We start from the raw sequence: 25,971 nt of genomic DNA, 5'->3' as shown, positions 1-25,971 counted from the left end.
TAGATTTTTGTTTTTTTCACTAGATGATGATGATAAAAAAAAAAAAAAAAGGAGAGGAAAGAAGTCCTGAAGCAAAACAAAAAAAAAAATAAAAAGAAGTTAGATTTTTGTTTTTTTTCACTAGATATTCAACTCTGGAATGATACGAATATTTCTGAAAAATAGAGAAACAAAGAAAATAACATGTTTGTCAGATGTAGGAATATTGATTTACAGTACCTTGAATTGACCTAATTTTAACATATTTAAAGACAAAACTTTACATATAACGCAGTTTAAAACCGCTGTAACACTTGTGTAACCCACGGATGTCGTTGTTTTGCTTCCGTTACATTTACAATAAGGAGGAACCCTGTGGACGCCATGGTTCCTGTGGCGTTTGTTGCTTCGTGACATGTCTGTGATGTAAGACATCTGTCACTTTAAGACACAAACATGCACTTTTATAAATATTTCAGACAGCAGGACAAACACACACACACACTCAGACACACACATAGGAAATTCCCCTGTCGCAGACATCAAACGGCTCCCAGAGAGCCTGTCTCAGACGCAGATAGCAGCAGGGAGGAAGAATTAGGCAATTTGTCTCAGATCCACTGCTCCACTTATTCTAACATTACTTTTTTGACACTGCTCCAAAAACCCGTGGAACAAGATAACGTCTAATACACGAGACACAGAGAGAGAGAGAGAGAGAGCGGGAGATGTGTGGACAGAGATAACTTAAAAGAAAGGGTTTGTGCGAGCACGGTTGGTTCCACCTCGCAATAGACTTGAAGTTTGAGAAATCCGTTAGCTCTTGACCTGGTCTTTATTAGCGACTGCATAATCGAATTTGGGGGGAATATTGCTTGGCCAGGAGAGAGCGGAAAAGAGCCATGGGGCAAAGCGTTTCAAAACAAGGGTCTCCAAAACCGACCCGATACCACGCACCCCCGGCTTCAGCACCGACTTTTACCTGTTGATCACCAGAGAGCTGGGGGGGTCGGGGGGAGAACGTTGCTCACTTAACTGAGCAACTTGACCACTACCTGCCACCTCTGCATACATCCCATACACACACACACACACACACACACACACACACAGAGCAGAGCGAAGCCCCCGGGGCTCCTCCATTTGTCCTAATAAGAAGCAGGTACACTGCTCTTTGGATCCTCTCGGCTCTCTAAGTGACATATTATTCTACATCCACACACACACATGGTCTTGTTTAAATCATTTCCCAAGCGCGGGGAGGTGAATGGAGGAGTCTGTGTTGATTTGGAGAGGGAGCAGTGTTTCCTCCCTGTGCCCAGTAACGTTTTCCTTAAAAATTAACCTGCCTTCACCAAAGGTTTGGTCTGAAACCGAAGAGAGCTCTGAAAGACGCCACTTAGAGCAAAGATCCGCGCTCCCTGAACTCCTGGGGAGTTGAACTATTCCTGTCTTTTACCTGCCGTTACCCATCATCCCTCGGAGCCTCTGCTTGCCTCCTGAGACGGCGGCGGGCTGGCTGGCTGGCATTTCATACTGAAGCACTACTGTGGCCAGTGGCCATGGGCGCTGAACGCGGGAGTAAGAAGTCAAGTTTCAGGATGAGGAGAACATCTGAAGGCAGGATATTCCTTCAGCCGGCATATGAAATATATACAAATAAATTGGAAGCCCTGTTTTCACATAGAGGAATGTGGAGGGAAACATTTTAAGAATTCAATCACCAGAACCTTCCCTCGGGGGGGCGCGGCCTGGAGTTTGTTTTTTTTACCATCATCGTGTTTGTTTGAAAGTCAGCTCGGTGTTTGTCCTACTTTCTGAAGTGTTTGGTGAGATCCTCTCACTCGTCCGACCCCATGTAAAGCTAATTAAAAATGGGTGAGTAATTAAACCGAGGTGAGGGTTCTAAACCCGACCCCGGAGACGCTGCTTGGACCACGCCAGGTCAGATTTGTGCAAATCATGTTAGAAAATCCTTAAATGATTGTAAATTGTCATGGAGCTGATTATTATCTACACCATCAGTGTGGAAGGACACGCACTCCCGCTGCCGTACTTCTCTAAGGAGTCACGCAGCACCATGCCGAAATCTCATTTTCTGCCTGTTAAGATCTGTGTCTCCTCTGTAGTGCACACACACACACACACACACACCCGAGAGCTCTGCACCCAGATAAATAGCTCTATTTTTTTTGTTTCTTCTCACCTTTCATGTTTCAAACACTCAAATGTCCTTCGTGACGTGGAGTCTTCTCCACCAGGAAGTAACCCTAACCCTGAGCTTCTGCAGAGGAGCGTGTGACTCATGCATCCTACACCTGCTTTGACATTATTTGAGTTCTTAACAAAAAAAAAACATGTTTTTACAGCCTGATTTATCACGAAGGCAGAGTGGGCCTGACGTGATAAATCACCTACACGTCAGCTTGGCTCAAACCTTTGAAAATTACATCCAAGTTCCAGTGCGTAAGTGAAAACTATCCTTCTCTCCTGAGGTAGCCAGGCAGTCAAACACGCTGCTTTTTACACAACTGATTATAGCGTTTAAAAGGCCCCACACGTAACACTGTTCACTCCAATTCACTACTGAGATTTCTCTGTAGTTGATATCAGTCTACAGGAATTTGACCACAGCAAATTAGTCCCACGGTTTTCCCGCTCAGTAGGAACCCAAATAATTCCAGTGTAAACTGGCTCACACCGTGACGTCTCTAACCTCTGTGTTAGATATATGTCAGCAGGTTCTGTCTCACCTGTGGAGAAAGTCCGTTTCCAATGGTGGGGTTCATGGGGTTGGCTGGTCCTCCGGGGCTGACGAAGCTGTCTGAGTAGCCTGAGAAAGAGGGGCGCCCTGAGGCCAGGCAGTAGGCAGAGGCAGCTTCACCCTGTCCTCCAGCACCGGACGCCTGGTGGCCCGAGGAGGGAGGCAGGGGCTGGGGCCGGTGCACCGTGCTGGGAGGCTCCGACACTGGCAACAGGATTAAGGAGAGGTCGTTCAACACGGAGTTTAAATTACCGTTAAATAAATGTTCATTTGAGAGTTTTCAGAGTTTCAATGAGACTTGTACTCAATCAATTCTCATCACAGGATTTGTCCTTGTTCCACCATTAAAAAATATTTTTACAGTTTATTGATTTTGGACATTTTTCTCTCTCTTTTAGGACACACAGATTATATAGAATCTTATATAAATACATTTTGTAAAATCTAATTTGAGTAAGACAACGACTTAAATTCTGTTTTACTGCTGGCTTTTGTGCTAGTATTTACTACTAGTAGTAATCACTAGTATTTTACAGCACTTTGGGTCAAGACTCTTCAAATGTTTTTAATTGTGTTACAAGAAAGGGGGGAGAGAGTGAAGGAAAGGACGAGATAGAAATGGAGGGAATTTGGGATCCAGAGATATATGTATATATATATACATACGTATATGTAGGTTTTCAACTTTCTTTTAAATATATCTACACATATCTACACATATATACATATATTTATGTATATACACATATATGGTGTGCTACTTTTTAATTTAAAATCAACCATAATATCTAATAAATAAACAACAATTGGATTGAAAATGTGTTTGAAAACCATGTGAATCAATAGCGAAGCCTGTGAATGTGGTTTAATAATTTTTCTGAGAGGAACCAACTTTCTACCTTGTGCTATAGACGAGGGAGGATAGCTGCTGTCAGAGAGCTGGTAGGGAGGGATGCTGGGCATGGCTGACGGAGGGAAGCCCCCTGGAATCAGGTGATTAAACGCCATCAATTGATTGGCTCCGGCTTGCTTCCTCCATCTCGCTCGCCTGTTGCTGAACCACACCTGTAGATATCATGACAGAGAGAAGACACAAGAAAATACATGTAAACCTCATGTCTTCATGGTTGAAGGTTGTTTTTTTTCTTTAAAGAAGATTCAAGACATGCGTGTGTGTGTGTGTACCCTTGTATATCATGCCTGACTGCAGTTTGTGTGTATGTGTGTGTGTGTGTGTGCACGTGTGCGAGTGAGTGACATGTCGTGTCCATATGGTCAGAGCACATGCTGGGCTTACTCACACTTCCCATATGGAGCCTGTGGAGGAGAATTTACCAGACTCCAGATCAGAACAAGGGAAAAATCCTGACTGGGCCCCTGGGAGCACAGAGTGTGTGTGTGTGTGCGTGTGAGTGTGTGTACTATTGTGTTATTTAAGAACATAGAGTAAAGGCAAATAAGAGATTTTTTTTTATAACCATTAGAAGTAAGGACAGAGTTGTGCTGAATATTATATTAAATATTCATAACTTTTGAAGAATTGTCTTTGTCATAGTAACCAAACATTGTTTGATATAAAATGAACAAAGTCTGACAAATGAAATAGATCTTCCTGTTAGTCAGTTAGGATGTGTGATTTAAATATTCATAACTTTTGAAGAATTGTGACCAGCACTTTTTCTTTTTTTTTTTTTTCAAATCAGAGGTTTCAAATATTACTTTTAACCAGGTATCTGTCTTCTACATATCAGTACTCAGTATTGTAGTATTGTATCCAACTACACTTTCATTCACATCATTTTCCACTGACGTAGGATCTGAATCTAACGACACAGACACCAAACTCTTAATGAAACTATAAACTTACTTTTCCCAAAAAAAGATAGACGTATTCTGTAATTTTTCACACTTTCATCTTGTTTGTTCACTACCATCAGCGTCGCCTCCTAGTGGCTTATTTGTCTATTCTATTTTCTTTAGCTCCCCTTGAAAAAACCTTTATTTAGATGCCACTCATAGACTGAACCAATATCAGCTCCAAAGATTATTATAAACTCTCCGTCATCTACAGTAACGTTAAGAAGGTTGAACTTCCTGTTCCTCATCTCACACGTGTGCAGACCTGTGTGTGTGTGTGTGTGTGTGTGTTTGTTTCCTCCGTACCTGCACACGAGCCTCGGTGAGTTTGGCCCTCTGAGCCAGCTCCTCCCTGGTGTAGATGTCAGGGTAGTGTGTTCTCTCAAAGGCCCTCTCCAGCTCCTCCAGCTGCTCCGCCGTGAAGGTGGTCCGACTGCGGCGCTGCTTCCTCTTCAGCGGCAGGTCGGGCTCCGACTCCACGTCAGAACCCTCGTCTGAGTGACTCGCTGTTGGAGGGGAAGCAAAGCACACACAGAGAACTGGGTCAGATGTTGATATTTGACGTGTGATGAGCATTGGTGTCCAGCAGATTTTATTTGAACGTACAACAGAAAATTAGAAGTCTTTTCTCAGTCACTTTAAGCAGTAGTTCTCAGGAACACATGAAGGTCAATGACCGATTTTAAATATTGAGCAAAAAGACTTTAATGGCTAATTAAGCAGGTCAATAAATGAGGGGTAAAAAAAAGGCTTAATTAAGAATAAATGCTACCTTTTTCAATCTTCTATATTACCTATTATATAAAAAACCCTCATTGAGTTATAATAATGTCCTGTTGTGCATCAGTGGTGCAGCTGTGATGGTAAACCAGCGCCTCACTCTGTTTGGAACACAGTGGTAAAATATTGCAATCACATTGGCATAAAAGTGTGACGGCTCTATTTGAGTCAATTGTGTGGCACGAGTTTTAGCCAAACAGATGGAATCGGAGAGGAAAACAAACTTGCACAGTTTGAAAAGAGAATAAATGACAGAAATGACATTCTTTATCCTCAGAGTTTTCTGTCTCTGGGTGAGACAATTGGAAAAACCGCCGACATGAAATGCTTTGTTTTAATGTAACCCTATTATGTAAAGGAGCTTTGCGGTCTTTTCACTCTCACAGACACACACACACACACACACTTCTTCATGGTCTAGGACTAAACAGACCTCCATTCACCAGGAATATTATGAGTCTAAGACATAATCCCAGTGGACAAGATTCCCAGAGCACCAGAGGAGGACTGGTGTACTTAGCTGCACAAAAGACTAATTTGGATACAGGGACCATTCAGACACTGTTCATTTGAGTGTGTGTGTGTGTGTGTGTGTGAGAGAGAGAGAGAGAGAGAGATACAAACCTCTGCTAGGAAAACAAATTAATCCTCTGTGTAAATTACTAAATGGCATATTCTTATAATTTATACTTATTTCTTGGTTTAAAAATTGTGTTTTTTAATATCAGTACATGGACATATGTTATAGAATTAATAAAGATATAAGATTTTAAAACAATAAACCAGCCTTTTTTTCTTTTTACTTTGTCTAATTTGGCATTAGATCAGGTTCAGGCAGGTTCAGGTTCCCAGGTCAATCAACTGTTTGATTAAAATGACTTTTTCTATATCCCAGGTCAATCAACTGTTTGATTAAAACTTTTAAGACTAAGACTTTTTCTATACAACACAGATACAAAGATATTAACATTAGGTTCAAGATGAAAATGTTTGATTTCTTAATTTCATATTTTTTTAGTAATTTATTTATTTTTTAAATCTAAAGGTCAGAATTGCTGCTTAATAACATGTAGCTTTTTTTTAAAGATTTGGTTAAAGAAAATAAATATAGGCTCTGATGATCATCATCATCGATCTCTGCAGCCTGACTGAGCCTGGTTGATATCATGCGTCCTGACCATTTTTATCTTCTACTCCGTCTCATATCAGTCTTATTACTATTGTTTTCTATGTTTAAAAAAAAAACACACACCACTTCACACACTTTCCACTACTCCATCAGCTCTCGCTCTCAGAGTTCACCAAGGCCAACGCACCCTCTTTTTTGTGTTACACTTAATTAATCCCCCCTCGGCATAAGGGAAGTTTTGTGTGCAACACTGTATTAGTTCCCCCTCACAAGCAACAATAAAATACAAGGGAATCCAAATAGCTCAGGGCCCCTCATGTGAAACTGATCCTCTCTCCCCCTTCAGCGGTTTTCTCCTCACAAACCAATAGCAGTGGGAGTCAACTTGACATGCATTAGCAGCAAATTGGTAAAGAAACATTTCAGCAAGAGGGAGGCAAAAAGTAAAATATTTTCAAAGGGGGGAGTGAGATAAATGGAGATGTTTCCTTAAGCCGCTGGTGAATATCTTGCAAGTTTGCACATGTGGGTCCTGGGAGTCCAGAACCAAAGACGGACAACTGCACAAAAATGTACATGCAAGTAGAAATGTATGGTCATTCAAAATGGCCTCTGTGGCTGAACAGTTCAGTTTGACTGGTTGAAATTTTGTACCGATCCTTTCGCAATCGACAATGAAAAAAACATGTGACAAAAGCTTCCAGTTTTCATCATTCCTAACGAGACCAAAACAACAACAACACATATTATTTCATTTTCCTACGGGCGGGGAAGGAATCGGGGTGTGGAGTTTTGGACAGAATTGCTAAAAAACAAGGGATGATGCCTTTTTTTGGCCTCCCCCCTCCAGTTCTTGCACAGAGAGGGGCTACAAGGAATGCTTTTTTTTTTTTTGCTCACCGTGCAACTCTAGCAGCACGCACACTTTTTTGGCATTTCACAGGGATTTTAGGCCCTGGGAAAGCCAACACAATTCCCTAATCGGAGCTCCGAGGGTCTCAGGGACTTTTAAAAAGGTGGGACAACGTGACTCCTCAGAAGGTTCCGGAGTCCGACCTTGATCAAAATCAAGAGGGATTGTTAGATTTACTTCTGGTTCTTTGCACATCTTGATGTTAATATATGACCAGACGAACTGATGGTGAAACCACGGATGCACCGGAGGAAACCTGGTAAATATCACTAGAGTTCATCTACTTCTTCACTCACGACTCTGGTGAGAACTCCAAAGTTAACCCAACAAACACACGCTCTGCCACCTTCCTTAAACAAGTGCTACCTTCTCTCCTCCTCTCTCCTCCTCCTTCTCCTCCTCGCCCTCTCTTTGTCCTTCCATCTTTCTTTTTTTTCCAGCCCATATTTCTCTCAACTCTTTGTTGCGCCACAGAGCTGAGGTCTTTGCCTGCGATTTCCACGCTCCATCTGTGGAATCCGTCATGGCTCCCTTAGCCCTTCACAGTGGAGGGCTGTCACCTGCCCCATGGGGGAGCTGAGGGGAGGAAGGGCATAAAGAGGCACGGCAGAGGGCTTGGAGTTGGGGTTGAGGGGGAGGAGGGGGGGTTATGGGGCACAGCCAGGGGGCATTCTGCCTCCCTTCCTCCCGCTGAAAAAAAAGACTATCCCTCTTCCTCTGGGGGGAACTGTAAGAGCACCTGAGGGGATGGGAAGAACAGCAAAAGGGAGCAACAGGGGCAGTTGTTGTTCTGGATGTAAATGTACCCAGGGGGATAGTTTGTCTGAGCATCTGTGTTGGTTTACGTAGTAGATGTTGTTGCTGCTGGTAGAGGCACAGTTCACCCACGCTGCACTCACTCACTGGGGTTCACACCGGCTGAAACACTGGGGTAGGAAACAGGAAGGTTCTTCCTCTACTGCCCCTGTCTTTCTGTACGGCACTACGACCACCACCATCATCATCATTTCACAAGTGAAAAGCGTTGACTGAATTTTCTTGAACGTCACCTCTGGGCCATTTGGAAAAAAGGTTTTTCTTCATATAAAGAGTTCAGCCGGTCCAATATTGTTAAATTAATTTTTATTCCTATATTTTGCGGTTGAATTTAAGCGGTTGAATTGTAAAATATATAAATAAATTTGGCTCAATATTGACATTTTCACTCATATCGTACACATAATCAGCTGTTGTCTGCATTGATTGAGTATTTGAAACTTTAAACATTTCAAATAGCTGATCCACAGACCAGCAGCTCTGAAGTGCCTGTGTTTCTCTCCAGCCGTTGGTGTGGGTGAGTGAGTGGATTATTATGGTTATGACTAAGAAAAGCCTGTCTAAATTCAGAACCAGCATTTCATTCTGCAGGATTATTACTGAAGCCTGCGTTTCTCGTTTACGGCGAGACTGGGAGTAAAAGAGTTACAAACGGTATTTGTCGAGAGCAAATGTCCTTAACGTGAGCTGCTCCAGAACAAAGTCGGTAAAGTGGGAACATGAGCTTTCAAAAGAAACATCTTATTCTTTACAGACATCTTTTATAAAAGTAGGGGGAAAAAAATGACTGGAGTCCATCCACTGCCACGTGTCACATGTTTGGTTCAGTGTGAGACACATGGCAGGGATTTGAACCAGTAAACACTTTTAAATGAAGTAGCAGGTGATGAAGATTAAAACTGTATTTTTGAGCCAAGAGAGATGGTTGAAATGAACACTCAAACTCACAAAACTCTGTAGATGGGATTCGCATACACACACACATGCACACACACACAGACACACGTGCCTGAGCTGCATGTTTCTAGTTGTTGTGGTTGTACTAGCAATTAAGGGCTCACACACTTTGTCTGAGCAGAGAGGATAATATTTTATAAAAAACAATATGAAACAAATCAGAAAATATAAAATCTGTTGTCTATCTTTCTTTGTCAACAAGACGGGGGTGAAGAGACGAGAGAGAGATGTGGGTGAGACAGTTTCTGCCGTCTCCCTCTTTTGCAGCCATGTAAACCTGTGGTTATAGAGTGCCCCATTTGCCGTCATCGCCTTGCTATCCCTAAGATCTCATCACATCTATTTGGCACCACCAAATGGCCCCGGCCAATCAAATTATCCACTCTAAGCCTGGTATCTCTCCTCTCCCCGTATACATATTCAATATCTTAAAGTGCTGCATTTACAGCCCCCGTAAACACTTGACTTTCTTTCCGTGTACTTTTGCTCCACCTCTGCTCCGAGGCCCCAGGGAGTCGCAGACGTGGTCCCGACTCTTGTCGGCTCATCGAAACATGAGAAAACGAGAGCCCTAAAAGGGTTAAAAAAAATGATCTGAGCGTACAGGAGAAACATCAGCCTGTTGCAGGAGCACGTCGCAGCCGGGGAGCATGAAGCCGCAAATAAGAAACGAGCGGCAGAAAGTTGGGGGGTGGGGGGGTTTAGAGGCGAAAAGAAAACTGTTTAATTGAACCAAACTGGAGACCTGACGGAGGCACAGAGCAGTGCATGGTGGGACAAAAAAAAAACAACTAGGAAAAAAAAGGCCATCAAGTGGAGGACGGAGAAGAAGGGAGAGTCAGCAGAAACGGGCTGAGGGCACGACATTGCCAAGGGTGTTATTATTTTATATTTTAGGTGGGGGGGGACAGTGGGGAGGAGACACAAAGGCCTAAACATGTCCGCTGAGACTGGAGACGCTGAGCATGTATGTGCAAGTGAGAGCCAGAAAGGAGAGAAAGGGGATATGTCAAAGTTAGATTTGGGACTTTGGGGAATTAAGTGACCATATGTGGACTATTTACACCCCTTCGACAGTCATCCCAGTAACTCTTCTGAAGCTTTGGTTAATGGCGAGGGTAAACCGAGCCTCTGACACATTGCCCTCCCATTCCCTCCTAAACTCTCTCCACCTACCGCTCTCAGAAACACAAAACAAAAGGCAGAGGAGACAAACGCAGCATTTATTTGGGCGGGGAGACCGTGCTGCTCCTATTCAGGAGCCGGGGGACTAAGTGACTGGCCGACTGCATTAAACAGTACATAGAAGTCAAGGCAGGCAGATGCTGGGCCAAATAATGGCTTTACTGACAGCTTATGGACCCATCTGCGACTCTTTCTGCTGCATTTAAAAAAAAAAAAAAAAGATGGGTGAGTGGAGAAGAGAAAGGGAGAAGGCTTGCTGGGGGAGAAAAAAAAAAGCGGTTTGAACCTTCACAGCTGCACCATTGATAGGAGTGTTTGTATGCTTGACTACAACAGGATAGGCAAAGAAGAGAAGAGTGTGGGTTAAACTGCTGCAGACCATGACCTTCTACACCACAGTCTGTCTGCAGTCATTAAATGTTGGGAAGTGCATTTGGATCAAACCCATTGACAGGGAAGGATCCCTTTAAAAAAAAGCATTCCCTTTATTCTCATACGAAAATGATGTACTTTCTTTGACTTCCTAGGGAGTGTCCAGTAATGTCTCTGACCCAGTGAAGGGAAAATCATTGTCCAAAAAATAAATCTAGTGAAAAGACATTGTTGTATTTCAGTAAATCAACTTGTTCTATTACTACAAAAAATACCGGAAAATTTATGAATAAATATCAAAGATTTAGGGTGGACAGCAGGTTTGGATCGAGTCAACTCTCAAATTTGTAACATGAATGTGCGTGTGTTGTTAAATGAGTGTAAAAATGAGCCAAAGACATGTTTCTCCACAGTGAAGCCGACTGTCATTAATCACCGTCTTGTTATCGTACAAAAGAACTACGTGTCAGAAAGTGTAAATGTCAACCATGTTCGTGGGGGGAACAGGAAATATTCACCTGTCATTTGGGGCTAAATGTGTTTCTAACCCTGTTTCCTGTGTAGCACTGGGGGAGACTGACCCTCCGTGGCCCTGTGACCCTGCACTTCTTCTCTGTCTTTTAACTCTGGAAAATTGACAATCAGCTGGGGTCCAAGAGGAAACTGTTAAAAATCTATCACTCAGTCGAGCCACGAGCAAGTCCACGGTCACTCTCTGTCTTTTTGTGGTTTAATAAAGTAAATAACTACATAAAACCATTTCATTATTCTTGGTGTAAAACATATAAACATTATGGGTTATTATTTGTGATGATATATCATTAAATTAATGAAAAGATTTGTAATTAATAATTAACTTTTTTATAATTTTTTTTTGAGGTGGTAGCAGTTATCTTTTTATGGCATCAGCTAAGCTACTTTTTCACTTCTCAAATCAGTTGCCTCTGATTTAGGCCGGCAGCCAGATGTGCGTTGGAGGAAATACGACTCACAGGACCAATCACAGCTGTGGTGATGCTTGGTTAAGTCTCCACCAATGCATAGAAGACGACACGTAAACATAAATCAGACTATAACAAACGACAAATCCCACACAAACAGTTCCTGCTACGCAGGCTTTCCAAGTCACAGTTGTGCTCACAGTATGAGCAGACAGAGAACCTAATCCAGAGGGAATTTATGTCGAGGATCGATCATGACTCCCACATATAATGGCGCCTTCATTTATATGGCTGGACAGGGGCTTCCCCTTAAGTCTCTGACGGCAAACACACAGGATCAGTCTGACAGTGAATATCTATTTGAACAAGGACGTACCTGTGATTGGAAGAGGACAGTGGTTCATTTACAAACATAAAAAAATCTGAGCAAATATACATATATATATATACATATATACACATATACATATATATACAAACATATCTTTGCTCAGAATTTTATATATATATAAAAATTTAAATTATTTAGAAAAAAGTATTCTCAATCTGTCCAATTCTTTCCACATATTTTTATATTGTCATCAACATTTTATTGTCATTCAAATGCAGTCTTTGTTTATGGAACACTTACTACATAGGTTTATTAACTTCGACCAGAGACCAAGCTCTTTTCTTGGTCACAAATGACATCATGTGCACATGAGTGAATTTACCAAAACACCGACGGGAGCCACTTCACTATAACACACCCACTTAAGCTCATTTTCCTCCGTGTGACACAAAAGCCTGCGGTCTAATTAGTTAACAAAGCTGTGAAAAAAGTCAAGCCTCATCAGGCAGGTGATTGACGGCTGCCTGTCCCCTATCGTGCTGCTTTCACTGGCCCTCGGCCTGGCCCCCAGTGGCCAACTTTGACACTCGACCCTGTAACCTCTGATACAGCACACACACACACACACACACATGTCCACATGGTGGCGTGAAGTCATGATTAAAAACAACAACGTACAAATATATATGAGCGCAGGAGAGGGAAACATCCTCACATTCTTCTACTTCGACTTTTTTTTCTCAGAAAAACACTTGTGCACATTAAAAAGCAACCTTTCTCCCTCTTCAGCCTCTTCTCCGTCGCCCCCTCCTCCCCCCCAGCTGTTGTGCATATTTGCCGCAGATAAAGAGGGGCCTTATTATAAAGCCAGCCATTCTACTTGACCTTCGCCGGGGCCTTTTCACTCTTTCACTCCCTTCAGAAACCGTCTTTTTTCGGGGGGCTCACTCGCTCGCTCTCGGCTCAATGCGCCTAGTCCATCACGGGTGAAGGCTGGGGCGCTATAATGTGCGGGTCTTGAAGGAGGGGGAATACCCTCGAAATACCCCCAATCCATTCACCCTCCCTCTCAGAAATCACCCTGACTTCAAAGTTCGGTGTGTATTCATTAATTGCCCTTTGAATTGATATCAGAGGGTCACAATAAGAGTGTGAAAGGAAAAAGAGGCTTTAATGAAGCATAGAGCAGCCATTCATTCTCAGATAACTATGTTTTCATGCTTGAATAGTCATCATGCATGGGTTTATTAAAAAAAAAACTCACGAGAGAGGGAGGGGACCAGGGGCAAGAGGGACAGACAGAAGAAGAGAGAGAGAGCCCCGGGGGTAAAAGGAGAGTGATTTGGTGCTCACCACTTGGCCCTCGTGCCCCTCTTGCCCTCGTGCCCAGGGACTGACTGAGCGATACATTCATCCTTGAGGCGGATGGACAGACAGAGCCCTCTTCGTGAAGACACTTGACACTGGCCTATAGGCCAGTTATAGCCAATAGCTATTACTGGGTCTGTCCGGAGATCATCGGTTCGGTCTTTGTCCCGTATGACGAGAGGGAAAAACAGCCACTGCCAAACAACTGCTGCCACGTTTAACGCTCATCTCTGTTCCTCGGTCGCTGGGCTGTTTTTACTGGTGCTTATTAAGTTTATGGCTTCTTTCAAAGCATGTTGGGGATTAGCTTTAATAGATTGTTAAAACTGTAGTCCTGTGTGACAGCGTATGTCTTTCTTGAGTCTGAAACTCAGAACCTCGAAGATATGAAACCAAATCGTTGCAGCAGAGTGCCTGTAAGCACAAGGTAATATTAAAAAAATGAACCTTTAATATCGTGACTGAAATACCAGATGTTGCTCTGTGTCTGTCAACAAAATGACATCTAAAATTGCCATCTGAACCATGACACAACAGAAGAAGAACAGCTTTATATCAATAATGTAGTGAGGCTGCTTTTATTCGTGTTTTCAAAAAAATGACATTTCTCTATGACGAACGCTAACCCTCCATTTGCGTAGAGCCTCAGATGAGTGGTTCGCCTTAAGGCCAGTCATTCAGACAGTGACATTATGGAGTTACTGTGTTTACACAAAATCTAATCTAGTCTTCCTAGGTTGACCACCTCAACGCCAACATTTTTCAAAACCTGGATACTTCAGGTACCTGGGTTCTGCAGAACCACAAACACACCTCTGTGCTGAACTGTACAGTTAACTCAATTTGGCTGAATGCTTTAGCAAAAAGAAACCCCAAGCACAAGTATGAGTAAAAGGCCTGTGAGAACAGGACAACAAGAAGGCCAGAAGGACTGTATGAGATCTGCTCGTGTGTCAAGTCTCCTGATATCATGTAAAAAAAAAAAGAATAAATACAGATAATAATATTTTTTTTGGAAAATGTGGCAGCTTCAGTTCTGTGATTCACATCTTTCTTAGGTTGTTGTTCATTTTTTTCAATTAAATTCTGAGGTTCAGTATCAAGTAGAAACTGTGTGTTGTGTCATTACCCAGCATGCCCAGTAAATAATTATTTTAAGACTACATTTCTTTTATTACAAAACTGTTTAGTCTCATATATATATATACATATATACACATATACATATATATACAAACATATCTTTGCTCAGAATTTTATATATATATAAAAATTTAAATTATTTAGAAAAAAATTAGTCAATCTGTCCAATTCTTTCCACATATTTTTATATTGTCATCAACATTTTATTGTCATTCAAATGCAGTCTTTGTTTATGGAACACTTACTACATAGGTTTATTAACTTCGACCAGAGACCAAGCTCTTTTCTTGGTCACAAATGACATCATGTGCACATGAGTGAATTTACCAAAACACCGACGGGAGCCACTTCACTATAACACACCCACTTAAGCTCATTTTCCTCCGTGTGACACAAAAGCCTGCGGTCTAATTAGTTAACAAAGCTGTGAAAAAAGTCAAGCCTCATCAGGCAGGTGATTGACGGCTGCCTGTCCCCTATCGTGCTGCTTTCACTGGCCCTCGGCCTGGCCCCCAGTGGCCAACTTTGACACTCGACCCTGTAACCTCTGATACAGCACACACACACACACACACACATGTCCACATGGTGGCATGAAGTCATGATTAAAAAAAAAACACACACACACATGTCCACATGGTGGCGTGAAGTCATGATTAAAAACAACAACGTACAAATATATATGAGCGCAGGAGAGGGAAACATCCTCACATTCTTCTACTTCGACTTTTTTTTCTCAGAAAAACACTTGTGCACATTAAAAAGCAACCTTTCTCCCTCTTCAGCCTCTTCTCCGTCGCCCCCTCCTCCCCCCCAGCTGTTGTGCATATTTGCCGCAGATAAAGAGGGGCCTTATTATAAAGCCAGCCATTCTACTTGACCTTCGCCGGGGCCTTTTCACTCTTTCACTCCCTTCAGAAACCGTCTTTTTTCGGGGGGCTCACTCGCTCGCTCTCGGCTCAATGCGCCTAGTCCATCACGGGTGAAGGCTGGGGCGCTATAATGTGCGGGTCTTGAAGGAGGGGGAATACCCTCGAAATACCCCCAATCCATTCACCCTCCCTCTCAGAAATCACCCTGACTTCAAAGTTCGGTGTGTATTCATTAATTGCCCTTTGAATTGATATCAGAGGGTCACAATAAGAGTGTGAAAGGAAAAAGAGGCTTTAATGAAGCATAGAGCAGCCATTCATTCTCAGATAACTATGTTTTCATGCTTGAATAGTCATCATGCCATGGGTTTATTAAAAAAAAACTCACGAGAGAGGGAGGGGACCAGGGGCAAGAGGGACAGACAGAAGAAGAGAGAGAGAGCCCCGGGGGTAAAAGGAGAGTGATTTGGTGCTCACCACTTGGCCCTCGTGCCCCTCTTGCCCTCGTGCCCAGGGACTGACTGAGCGATACATTCATCCTTGAGGCGGATGGACAGACAGAGCCCTCTTCGTGAAGACACTTGACACTGGCCTATAGGCCAGTTATAGCCAATAGCTATTACTGGGTCTGTCCGGAGATCATCGGTTCGGTCTTTGTCCCGTATGACGAGAGGGAAAAACAGCCACTGCCAAACAACTGCTGCCACGTTTAACGCTCATCTCTGTTCCTCGGTCGCTGGGCTGTTTTTACTGGTGCTTATTAAGTTTATGGCTTCTTTCAAAGCATGTTGGGGATTAGCTTTAATAGATTGTTAAAACTGTAGTCCTGTGTGACAGCGTATGTCTTTCTTGAGTCTGAAACTCAGAACCTCGAAGATATGAAACCAAATCGTTGCAGCAGAGTGCCTGTAAGCACAAGGTACTATTAAAAAAATGAACCTTTAATATCGTGACTGAAATACCAGATGTTGCTCTGTGTCTGTCAACAAAATGACATCTAAAATTGCCATCTGAACCATGACACAACAGAAGAAGAACAGCTTTATATCAATAATGTAGTGAGGCTGCTTTTATTCGTGTTTTCAAAAAAATGACATTTCTCTATGACGAACGCTAACCCTCCATTTGCGTAGAGCCTCAGATGAGTGGTTCGCCTTAAGGCCAGTCATTCAGACAGTGACATTATGGAGTTACTGTGTTTACACAAAATCTAATCTAGTCTTCCTAGGTTGACCACCTCAACGCCAACATTTTTCAAAACCTGGATACTTCAGGTACCTGGGTTCTGCAGAACCACAAACACACCTCTGTGCTGAACTGTACAGTTAACTCAATTTGGCTGAATGCTTTAGCAAAAAGAAACCCCAAGCACAAGTATGAGTAAAAGGCCTGTGAGAACAGGACAACAAGAAGGCCAGAAGGACTGTATGAGATCTGCTCGTGTGTCAAGTCTCCTGATATCATGTAAAAAAAAAAAGAATAAATACAGATAATAATATTTTTTTTGGAAAATGTGGCAGCTTCAGTTCTGTGATGCACATCTTTCTTAGGTTGTTGTTCATTTTTTTCAATTAAATTCTGAGGTTCAGTATCAAGTAGAAACTGTGTGTTGTGTCATTACCCAGCATGCCCAGTAAATAATTATTTTAAGACTACATTTTTTTTATTACAAAACTGTTTAGTCTCACGGCCTATGCCTTTACACCAGCAGATTGTCAGGATTATAGTATAGTGTAGGATGAACTCATTATCAACGGCTCGTGATCATCAAGAATCAGACAACGTTGTCATCCGTAGATGGAGCAGAGTACAGAAAAATCATAAAAACATTATCTTTAAAACTAGATCAGGACCCGAGTTCAGAACCTGCAGGAAACTCCTCCACGGTCCAGACAAGTCTGACCCACATTAGCCTCGGACAACAACTGCAAACAGCTACACCACCAAGTTATTCTCATCTCAGACATCAGCACACCTCCTCTTCTGACCTCCTCCTCTCCTCCGGCCTCAGTCCTGTCACTTCTTCTTTTTAATCTCCTCCACCTCCTATGTGCTGCCCTCCACCCTGGCACCGATCCACATGTGTGCCCACATGCTACATTTTGCAGTCCTCCACCCCGAGAGAAAACTCCCGGAGTTCTTTATTCATTCACGTTATTTACACAAATAAAGTCCTGCTCAGTTTCTGTGACAAAGCCAACTAAATCTTTACGGCTCTTTCATGTATTGTCCGCTCGCCGCCCCTCTTTGTCCCCCGGCCATTGGCCTGGGCCACGGATACAATGAACCCAGGGCAGAATAGAGGCAGATTGAAGGAATGCACCTCAATAAACCTAATTATGACATGATGACTGCACTCACCATGGTAGAGCTTTTTCAAAGATCCCGGGCTTATTCAATTAGCCCTTTCCAGATCCCCTTTCACCAAATAAAGTTATCCCTTTGACTGTTTGCTTTGCAGAGTGGAATGTGTGTGTGTGTGTGTGTGTGTGTGTGTGTGTGTTTGTGTGTTTGTGTATGTGCCTGGCCAAAGATTCAAATGTGTCGGCCTGTAACAAGGCTCCTTCTGTATTATCTGCTTAATTTCACTTAACGAAGTATGGACTATAAAAGATACACTGTGAAACTGTGGAGAGCAGGGAGGAGGGGGGGGGTGATGAAGAGGGGAGGGGGTTTGTGGGGTGGATGAATGTTTTAATCATTAACTTTTTGTTTCCAGGGTTAATTGCTATGACGGTGAGAGTTAGCTGCAGTCCAGCTCCAGGCCTGGAGGGGCAGCTTAGCCGCCAATTACAGGAAGATGTGACAAAACAATTAAAGAGGGAACAGAAGATGACGGTGTGTGAACTATAATGCTACTTGTGTTTTGTTGGAAATGAATACCTTAATTAAAGTCACAGAATATATATATATATATATATTTACTGTTGTCTTCTCGTAACTTTTTAATTTATATACATATATATACATATATATATTAATTTACTGTTGTCTTCTTGTAACTTTTTAATTTAAAACAATGACAATAACTGTGTAGCTAAGACTTCAGTGAGAACTGAATCTCTTTGCTGACAAATATCAGACTATCGTGTCATTCACCGTGTTTCTAAATCCTGTCACAGTCTTAACAACAAAGTGAAACGTGTTTTAAATTGCTTTGACCTGCACTTTTCAAAGCAGAACACACTTGCAATTGGCAGTTGTTGTGGATTTTTTTTAGTCTCCACAGCGAAAACACTTAAACTAACAGAGGGAACTGTCGCATGGAGGGTTTGTTAATCAAACTAGTCATAAAGAGTTAATAAAGGAGTTAATCAGACCTTGGCCTGACTTCCCTCTGTGCGCTCCGGAGGATGGAGGCCGTGCAGATATTAGTGAACGCGCTGTGCGCCGCAGGCTGCGAGAAACAGAGGAGAGAGAGAGAGAGAGGAAGAGAGAGAGAGAATGGGAAACAGAGGGAGAGGGGCGGTGTTGTTCTCCAGATGAAAGTGAGATGAAATAAAGGAGTCGATTTAATCTGCTTGAAGAGATTTAGAGAGCAAGAGTTGGAGCTGAACGGAGGGAAAAGGGAGGAAGAGGGGAGGGCGAGTGTTCGACCGGAGCAGAGGTGCGCGCTGCGCAGGACGCGGGTGGGCGCGCCAGCCGGCCGGGAGCCCCATTGTGGAGCTGCGGCGCTGCGGGGCCTCAGTCCCGGCCTCTCCAGGGAGAGAACATTGGAGCCCTTTCACCGCGAACCCTCTTTAGTACACTCCCTGTGTCATTAGCTAAACGTGACATAGCACAGTATCGCCATCATTTAGGAGACATTATTAGTGTGAGAGGAGGGGGCGCAGCGTCAGAGGGTTAGGGACTTCAGACTGGAAATGGCACAACTGTGTTAGCCCAGCACATCTCAGTGACGCAGGGGAGGCCACTGACACCATGGCTGATTAGAAACTGTTAGCAAACCTCAGTCAGGGCTAGAAGTTTGGAAAATAGTGTCAATTCTATTTGAGGAGAAATTGACTGGTAAATTTGCGCACACTTTCCCGACGTCAAAACGTCTTTATAAAAAATATAAACAACCGCATTTACAGTCGGTACAATATTTGTTACGTATGAACATGAGCTCAAGACATTATAGTTGTAGAAACACTTTACATGTATTGTCAAATATAATACACGGATGTAGGTTTTTTTTTAAAAAAACTATGGTAATATCTTAGCTCGGAAATAATGTATTTGCAAGAGAAAACAAGTCGCAATGTAATCAAAAAGAAAAGAACTGTAATGTGATTTGTCCATTTACTAGTAAAGAAGAAATCGATGTTTCTTTTATTGAAGTGACTCAATGATTGAATGAGAATTTACCGATCGATTTATCAGTATTTAACACTACATAAACGCTTAGTAAAAGTTACCTTGTTTGTTCATATAATAAGTAAATATAACAAGTTAAATATCCGAAGTTAGTAACTTTACGACTGCATTTATAGCGAATATTTCGATAAGTTTATCGACTAAAACTATTACTCATGCCCCTAAAACTAATGAAAGGTATAATAAAAAAAAATAAAACACATTTATAGGAAAACTAAAATCACAGAATCTCCATGATTGTATTTTAAAAGCATTAATTCAACTTTTTTTTTAATTAAAAACGGAACTACAGTGACACTTCACCAGGACGACCGTCTAATAGTCGCGCGTTCACGATGCTTTCTTTTTTTTTTTTTTTCTTACAGGTTGTGTACGCGCAGGCTTTCGGGGGACGAGCGCGCATCCCTCAGCAACACGTGAATGGCTGTCAGAGGCCTCCATTGTGATTCAGAGAGGCAGCGAGTTCTTTCCAGGGCGACCCCAAGAAGAGAACATTTTGTAGGTAGAAAACCTCTGTTTTCTCCGCGCGCGCACGGACCGGGGCGCTCCCTGAATAATTCATCCTTCATTGCCGCCCTCATAATGTGTTTAGTCGGCCCTTTTTTTCTTCCCTTCCGCGGAGAAGCTCCCCTTCTCTCTCCTTCTCTTTCTCGGCCTGAATTATAAACAGGTTGCCTCCCCCCTTCCTCCTCCTGCTCCCTTTCCCTCTCCCTCTCCTCCTGCTCCTTCTTCTTCTTCTACTTTGGCCAAAGCTGTTTCCAAGCTGGGCCTTTTGTCCGCGCACAGCCCAAGCGTGAGCCCCAAATAGACTCTGGAGCCTTTGTCTCCCAAGTTCATCCGCGAGCGTCCCGTTGTGCGCGCAAGGCGTGTCTTTGTAAAGGGATGGAAACCGTTGAACAAATGTTTGATCAACTCATCTGGGGGACATTTTGTCTCCTCTTTGTCTCTCCTCCCGTGTCTTATATTGACGCGGGGACACATGTTGACACGGATGCAAACAGTTGCGAACGTGCCGGAAAAATAAGTCTTGCACGTGGAATTAAAAAGTGTGTTTGGTTTTTTAAATTATTATTATTATTATTAGTGCAACTCACGAGGTATGAGCTGTTTCTAGGTTGTGTTATAAACAACTGACAGCAGGAGTGAGAGTGACGTGTCACTGACCACCGCCACCTGTGGTTTCTGTAGGAATAATTTGACCTCGGGCTCCACAGCAGAAAGAACTTTTCCACTTCATTTAAAAGGTGCTTCAGATTTTAATTTTTCAATTGCGGGAAAAAAAAGAAAAAAAAATACCAGGCATGTTAATGTTTGGGACAATAAATGGTTCGAACACGTTGCAGAACGTTTTGGTTGGAACGAGCACAAGGTTTTGGGTATTATTTCTCACTGCACTCCAGACAAACACGGAGGGAATGCCATTCATTTAAATCACATGTGAAATCACTTCGGCTCTGAATTTTTAAAATTAGTCGACCATGGTAGTTTATATAAGCAACATTTACAAGACGAATGTCTCTGTTGCGCCGCAGTAGAACGTTTTGGACACGAGGTTCGTTTTTTGGACTGGAACGATTTGCCAAACGAACGTGGCTCCACGTCAACATTTAAAACAGATTCTCCATGACTCACAGGTTCTCCACACTTATCCGTGACAATACTATTTAACCTGTGAATTACATGTGTTCTTCGTGTCATTTAGGTTCTCCACACTTATCCGTGACAATAATATTGAAGCTGTGAATTATATATGTTCTTCATGTCATTATTTGATCAACTTATAAACCCTGTTTTCACTGTATGTTAAAGCAGAACCTTCTTGTAGAAAAGGTTACAACGTCACTCAGGTTAAAAACACACGGGTTGAATCACCAAACATATACAGAGAGTCGATATCAAATAAAGAAAACTATGCTACTAAATAACTATGCTGCTACCCACAGAAGAAGAGAGGAAGAAAGGGAGGAATTATGTCTGAACCACACGGCCTCGGCAGGTCAGGGTCAGTAGGGAGGGAGAAATGGGAGAGAGAAGCGAGGTGAGAGAGAGAGAGAGAGAGAGAGAGAGAGAAGGGAGAAGTCAAAGGAGGAGACGTTTAGTCACTGAATAAATCCTTCCGTGCTGTTTGTTCGACTTTGTGATCCATGAGAGTGAACGAGTTATGAAAATGGGCTCATAACATTCCCAACTGCTTTAACACACACACACACATATGTTCCAGCGTGTACACACACACACACACACACAGCCTTCCCCTCACTGATCCATCACCTGCTGTTTGATTTACAGTATATGGACTCGTGGGAAATGTATTAATCGGAGAGATATGGTCGATAAAGAATTCCTAACAACGTGTACACCTCTCTCTCTCTCTCTCTCTTTCTCTCTCTCTCTCTCTCTCACACACACACACCAGCAACAAGTTTACAGCCGCGCTAAAACTTCACTTTTATGATCTTGGCTCTGAGCACGTAAAATAAGTCGACTTCAGTCAACAGGTTGGAAGCTTTCTAGGAGGTTTTTTTCTCTCTCTCTCTCTCTGCCCTCAACTGTAAATGAATACACACGGCGTGTACCAATCACACGTGACCCAACCACACACACACACACTCTGTGTTTGTTTTGGGGAGTCACTCACATGTAACTGTAACTGTAAGTGGAGATAACAGCCCGAGTGGAAACGAAACAGCAGCAGCAACAAGCCGTGCAGCGGAGGTCGACTTACATCTGTCTCCCAGAATGCCCTCGATGCTGTGCTTGGCCCTGCGCTCGTTCTCCTCCAACTCCTTCTTCTCGATCTCATCCTCGTCCTCCTCGTCGTCGCCGCCTTTCACCCCGAACTTTGTCCGCATGACGCGACTGATGGAGCTCACTGAGAAACAGGGAGAGTGAAAGTTACTCATAGATATGTTTTCAAACACATTTCCATTTATAGACAGGACCGCAAATAGAGAAAAGTTTTTGACATGGGACTATTTTTTTTTTTTTTTGTAAATTCATCCGCCAGTCATTTTTGATGCAGAAAATTGTGGAAAAGGTTGCACCTTTTTTTAAGTCAAAGAGGCTGGATAAAATGAGTATTTCAAAGATTTATATGAAATATAATTAACCCTAGATTATATCAGACTTATCCATAAAGGATTACGTGTAGCTGTGATTTAAATATAAGCGTTTTTGGCCAATTTTCATATTATATCATTAATTATTATTCTGCTGCTACAATACGACTCCGACCAACTACACAACTAATATTACCACAATAATAATAATAATAATAATAATCCTTCATGTAGTTCCCTTTTTTACCTGAAGGAACGTTGTTGCGGTCACATATTCCATCCTTCAGTAATTTATCCCGAATCTCCCAGCTAAACATACCCGGGTTTTCCCGCTTGTATTCTTCGATTCTCTTCTCCACGTCCGGTGTTGTTCCCTGCTTCAGGGGGTCACAAGAGACACACTGTTTATTCACATGCTGCTGGGCCTCGAGGGCACAGTGCAAACAGTGTCTTTGTATGGATTTCTGTACAGATATCAACAGGTTTTCAACTGCATGGCTTTCATACAACAGTATTTTTTTTTTTTAAATGATAACATATATTCAAATGTGCTGTAAGTGTATTATTCGACTCTCTTGCTCCATACCTTGGGTTTGCTGCCTCCTATGGCCCCGGGTCTGATGGAGCCCGTCTCCTGGTAGCGACATAGGATTTTGGAGACGCAGCCGTGGGAGACCCGCAGCTGCCTGGAGATGACACACGGCCTTATGCCGTGGTGGGCCATCTCCACGATCTTGTGTCGGATGTGGTTGGGCAGGGGTCTGCCATTGATGAAAACTCCTCCGAGCTGGTTGACTCGCCCTTGACCCAACGGTGTCGACACTTTAGAATAGATACGAAAAATAAAAAATAAAGGAATGAAGAGGAGAAGAATTGAACTAAGATGAATTAGACAACGTGTTGATTTGATTAAAGTCAAAGATAAGTGTAACATAAAGTTAGGCCGTTCTAAAGGATAAATAACAATGTTTTTAAGTAACTGTTGAATGACCCAAAAACTGCCACTTAAAGCCAATATCCACCAGTGTAAATTTAACAATATGAACACAAAAGTAAACAGTGTACAAAAAGCTGGTAAGACGCTATTAATGTGAGGAAATAAACTGTAATTTCAAACGGGAAGTAATAAATTACAAGAATGTACAGTAACGGAAATGTCAGAGTAAAAACGAGAATACGGTAAATATGTATTTATAAAAAATAATTATACATGACATGTTTGAGTTTTTGAATATTTTAGAAAACCTATCCAGAAGATTTAATAATGTAAAATATGTTATTTTTTTAAATTGGACACAGCTTGTACTTTTTTTTACTCATAGCACAAAAACATGTAGAAAAAAAAAGTTCTTAAAAAAAGGTCCTTTCTAAGTGTGTTTTTACTCAACTTAACATCTGATTTTAAGTGAAATTCTAAATGTTTTTTTCTGTTTTTACAAAGTTTAGGTCACAAAGTGAACAAAACTGCGTAGTTGAATCGAAGCTACGGTGCTTTTTTTTTTTTTTTTGCTGCTTGATTTTACCTTCCAGTGGGAAGCCGCTGCGGGGGTAGTTCTGAGCCAGCGTGGGTCGCATCATCCTGGGAATCGACCCCGCTAACGCAGTCATACCTCCACCTCCCCGCTCACCGAACACTTATCTCCTCCTGACCGAGAGCAGGAGGCTGAGAAGATGGTGGACGCGGCTCACAACCGAGGGAGAACGTCGTTATAGTCGCCCCTGTGGCCGTGGAGCGGAGTCCTGTAGTGGAGGATTAGACACCCTTCCAGCCGAGCGAGCACCCGTGTACCGGCCCCGGGGACGGCCGCAACCGTCCTGGCGGACAAAAGTAACGTCGAAAAGTTAGCTTTCCGCGCTCCTCACAACACTTTGTTTCCCAGTTTCCTCTGTTTGAGGTCAGAATTTGAATGTCTTTAAGCTCTCGGGGGGTGTGTACCGTGGAAAATACAGTGCTGTCGCCGTTGTTGTGTGTTGACACCGGTTCAAATGAGGGGAGAACGTCAAAAGTGGCAGAGCTCTTCTCTCAGGCCGTTAGCGCTGCCGCCTCCGATTGGTCCAGCCGCTGTACCCCAGCGCTTGGCAGAGCGGCCTGATTGGCTGCAGCCGAAAACTTTGGTCCAATCGGAGACGACGTCACAGATCCCACTGGATACGACGGCGTAGATGAGAAACGGTTTTCTGTTTACTGAGAGAAAGTTCAGGTCCGTGTGTCTGCGTTTGGATTTCAATGACCCGCTGGGGCAATAAATGACGCATAATTAAAAGATGATACTGTGTAATTGTGCCGTTAATTACGTTAATTGGTGGTTAGTGTATGAACTGTATTTAATTACGTTAATTGGTGGTTAGTGTATGATTGTATTTAAACAAAGGGCAAAGGGCAACAAAGGGCAAAATTACATCCAAATAAAAAAAAATACAACCAAATTATGACAAGGAACGCAAATAACTCAACTATGTTTCATTAAGAAAATGAATCAAAATTCCAAACAATCAATAAGGAAACTCCTGGAAACGTCTTTGTTATTTTTTAAACAGTTTGTATATTGGGTCGACACCTTTGTCCCGAATAATCACTTTTGTTCCTATTACTTTAAAATTCACTTCACCACAACCTAAAGTCGTGTTGGTGGTTTCGATTACTTCTACACAACTTTATAATATTTTTAATAGTTTACTTTTTCAGGCAATTTGGAAATTTGACTGCTAAAAAAACTAAAATAAAGTTGTTGTTTTTTTGTGTGTGTTTTTTAATAACATTAAAAAGCAACTAGGTATTTAGTATGGACAGAGATACTCGTTTAGGTGAAAAAAAAATCATAACTTTTTTTAGTAACGTACATGTTGTTTTGAAGTCTGCAATTTTGATAAATCACATTTTGTCTAATTTTACTTTAACAGTGACCTGTGAAAACAATGTAATTTCATCCTTAATAAAACTTGACTTGTTGATATTTTTCGTCCGAGTTAATAAAAAATAAATTAGAGTTCCAATACTGGAATTCTTTTGTTTTTGTTTTTCATTTTAAACCCACGCATCGTCCCTGCGATCTCCTCTATGACAACAATGACACTGAAGTGTGGACACCTGAAGGAAGTCATTGTAGTTTTTCTGTGTGAGCATCAGCATCCAACCGAGAATAGAG

The 25,971-nt window shown here is 42.3% G+C and overlaps 1 protein-coding gene across 3 annotated transcripts in view; it reads right to left on the bottom strand.

Annotated features, from left to right (window-relative positions):
* pax3b (paired box 3b) overlaps positions 1 to 25,971 on the bottom strand; it is a 63,146-nt gene that overhangs the window by 6,091 nt on the left and 31,084 nt on the right. Inside the window, exons 1-8 of one of the 3 annotated variants that reach the window (XM_017031987.2) lie at positions 24,762 to 25,145; positions 24,349 to 24,640; positions 23,412 to 23,647; positions 23,073 to 23,202; positions 22,492 to 22,638; positions 4,907 to 5,106; positions 3,643 to 3,808; positions 1,006 to 2,947 (exon numbers count right to left, since the gene is read on the bottom strand). In XM_017031987.2, the coding sequence (XP_016887476.1) occupies positions 2,703 to 2,947; positions 3,643 to 3,808; positions 4,907 to 5,106; positions 22,492 to 22,638; positions 23,073 to 23,202; positions 23,412 to 23,647; positions 24,349 to 24,433 (1,209 nt within the window). In that variant the 5' untranslated portion in view covers positions 24,434 to 24,640; positions 24,762 to 25,145 and the 3' untranslated portion in view covers positions 1,006 to 2,702. Of the gene's footprint in view, positions 1 to 1,004; positions 2,948 to 3,642; positions 3,809 to 4,906; positions 5,107 to 22,491; positions 22,639 to 23,072; positions 23,203 to 23,411; positions 23,648 to 24,348; positions 24,641 to 24,761; positions 25,146 to 25,971 lie in introns of those variants that run through there. The other 2 variants (XM_017031989.2, XM_017031988.2) reach the window with 2 other exon arrangements.

Source organism: Cynoglossus semilaevis, chromosome 4 (assembly GCF_000523025.1).
Source record: "Cynoglossus semilaevis isolate Cse_v1.0 chromosome 4, Cse_v1.0, whole genome shotgun sequence".
Classification (NCBI taxonomy): Eukaryota; Metazoa; Chordata; class Actinopteri; order Pleuronectiformes; family Cynoglossidae; genus Cynoglossus; species Cynoglossus semilaevis.
Note: the sequence above shows the minus strand (reverse complement) of the source record. Positions and strands in the feature narration are given on the sequence as shown.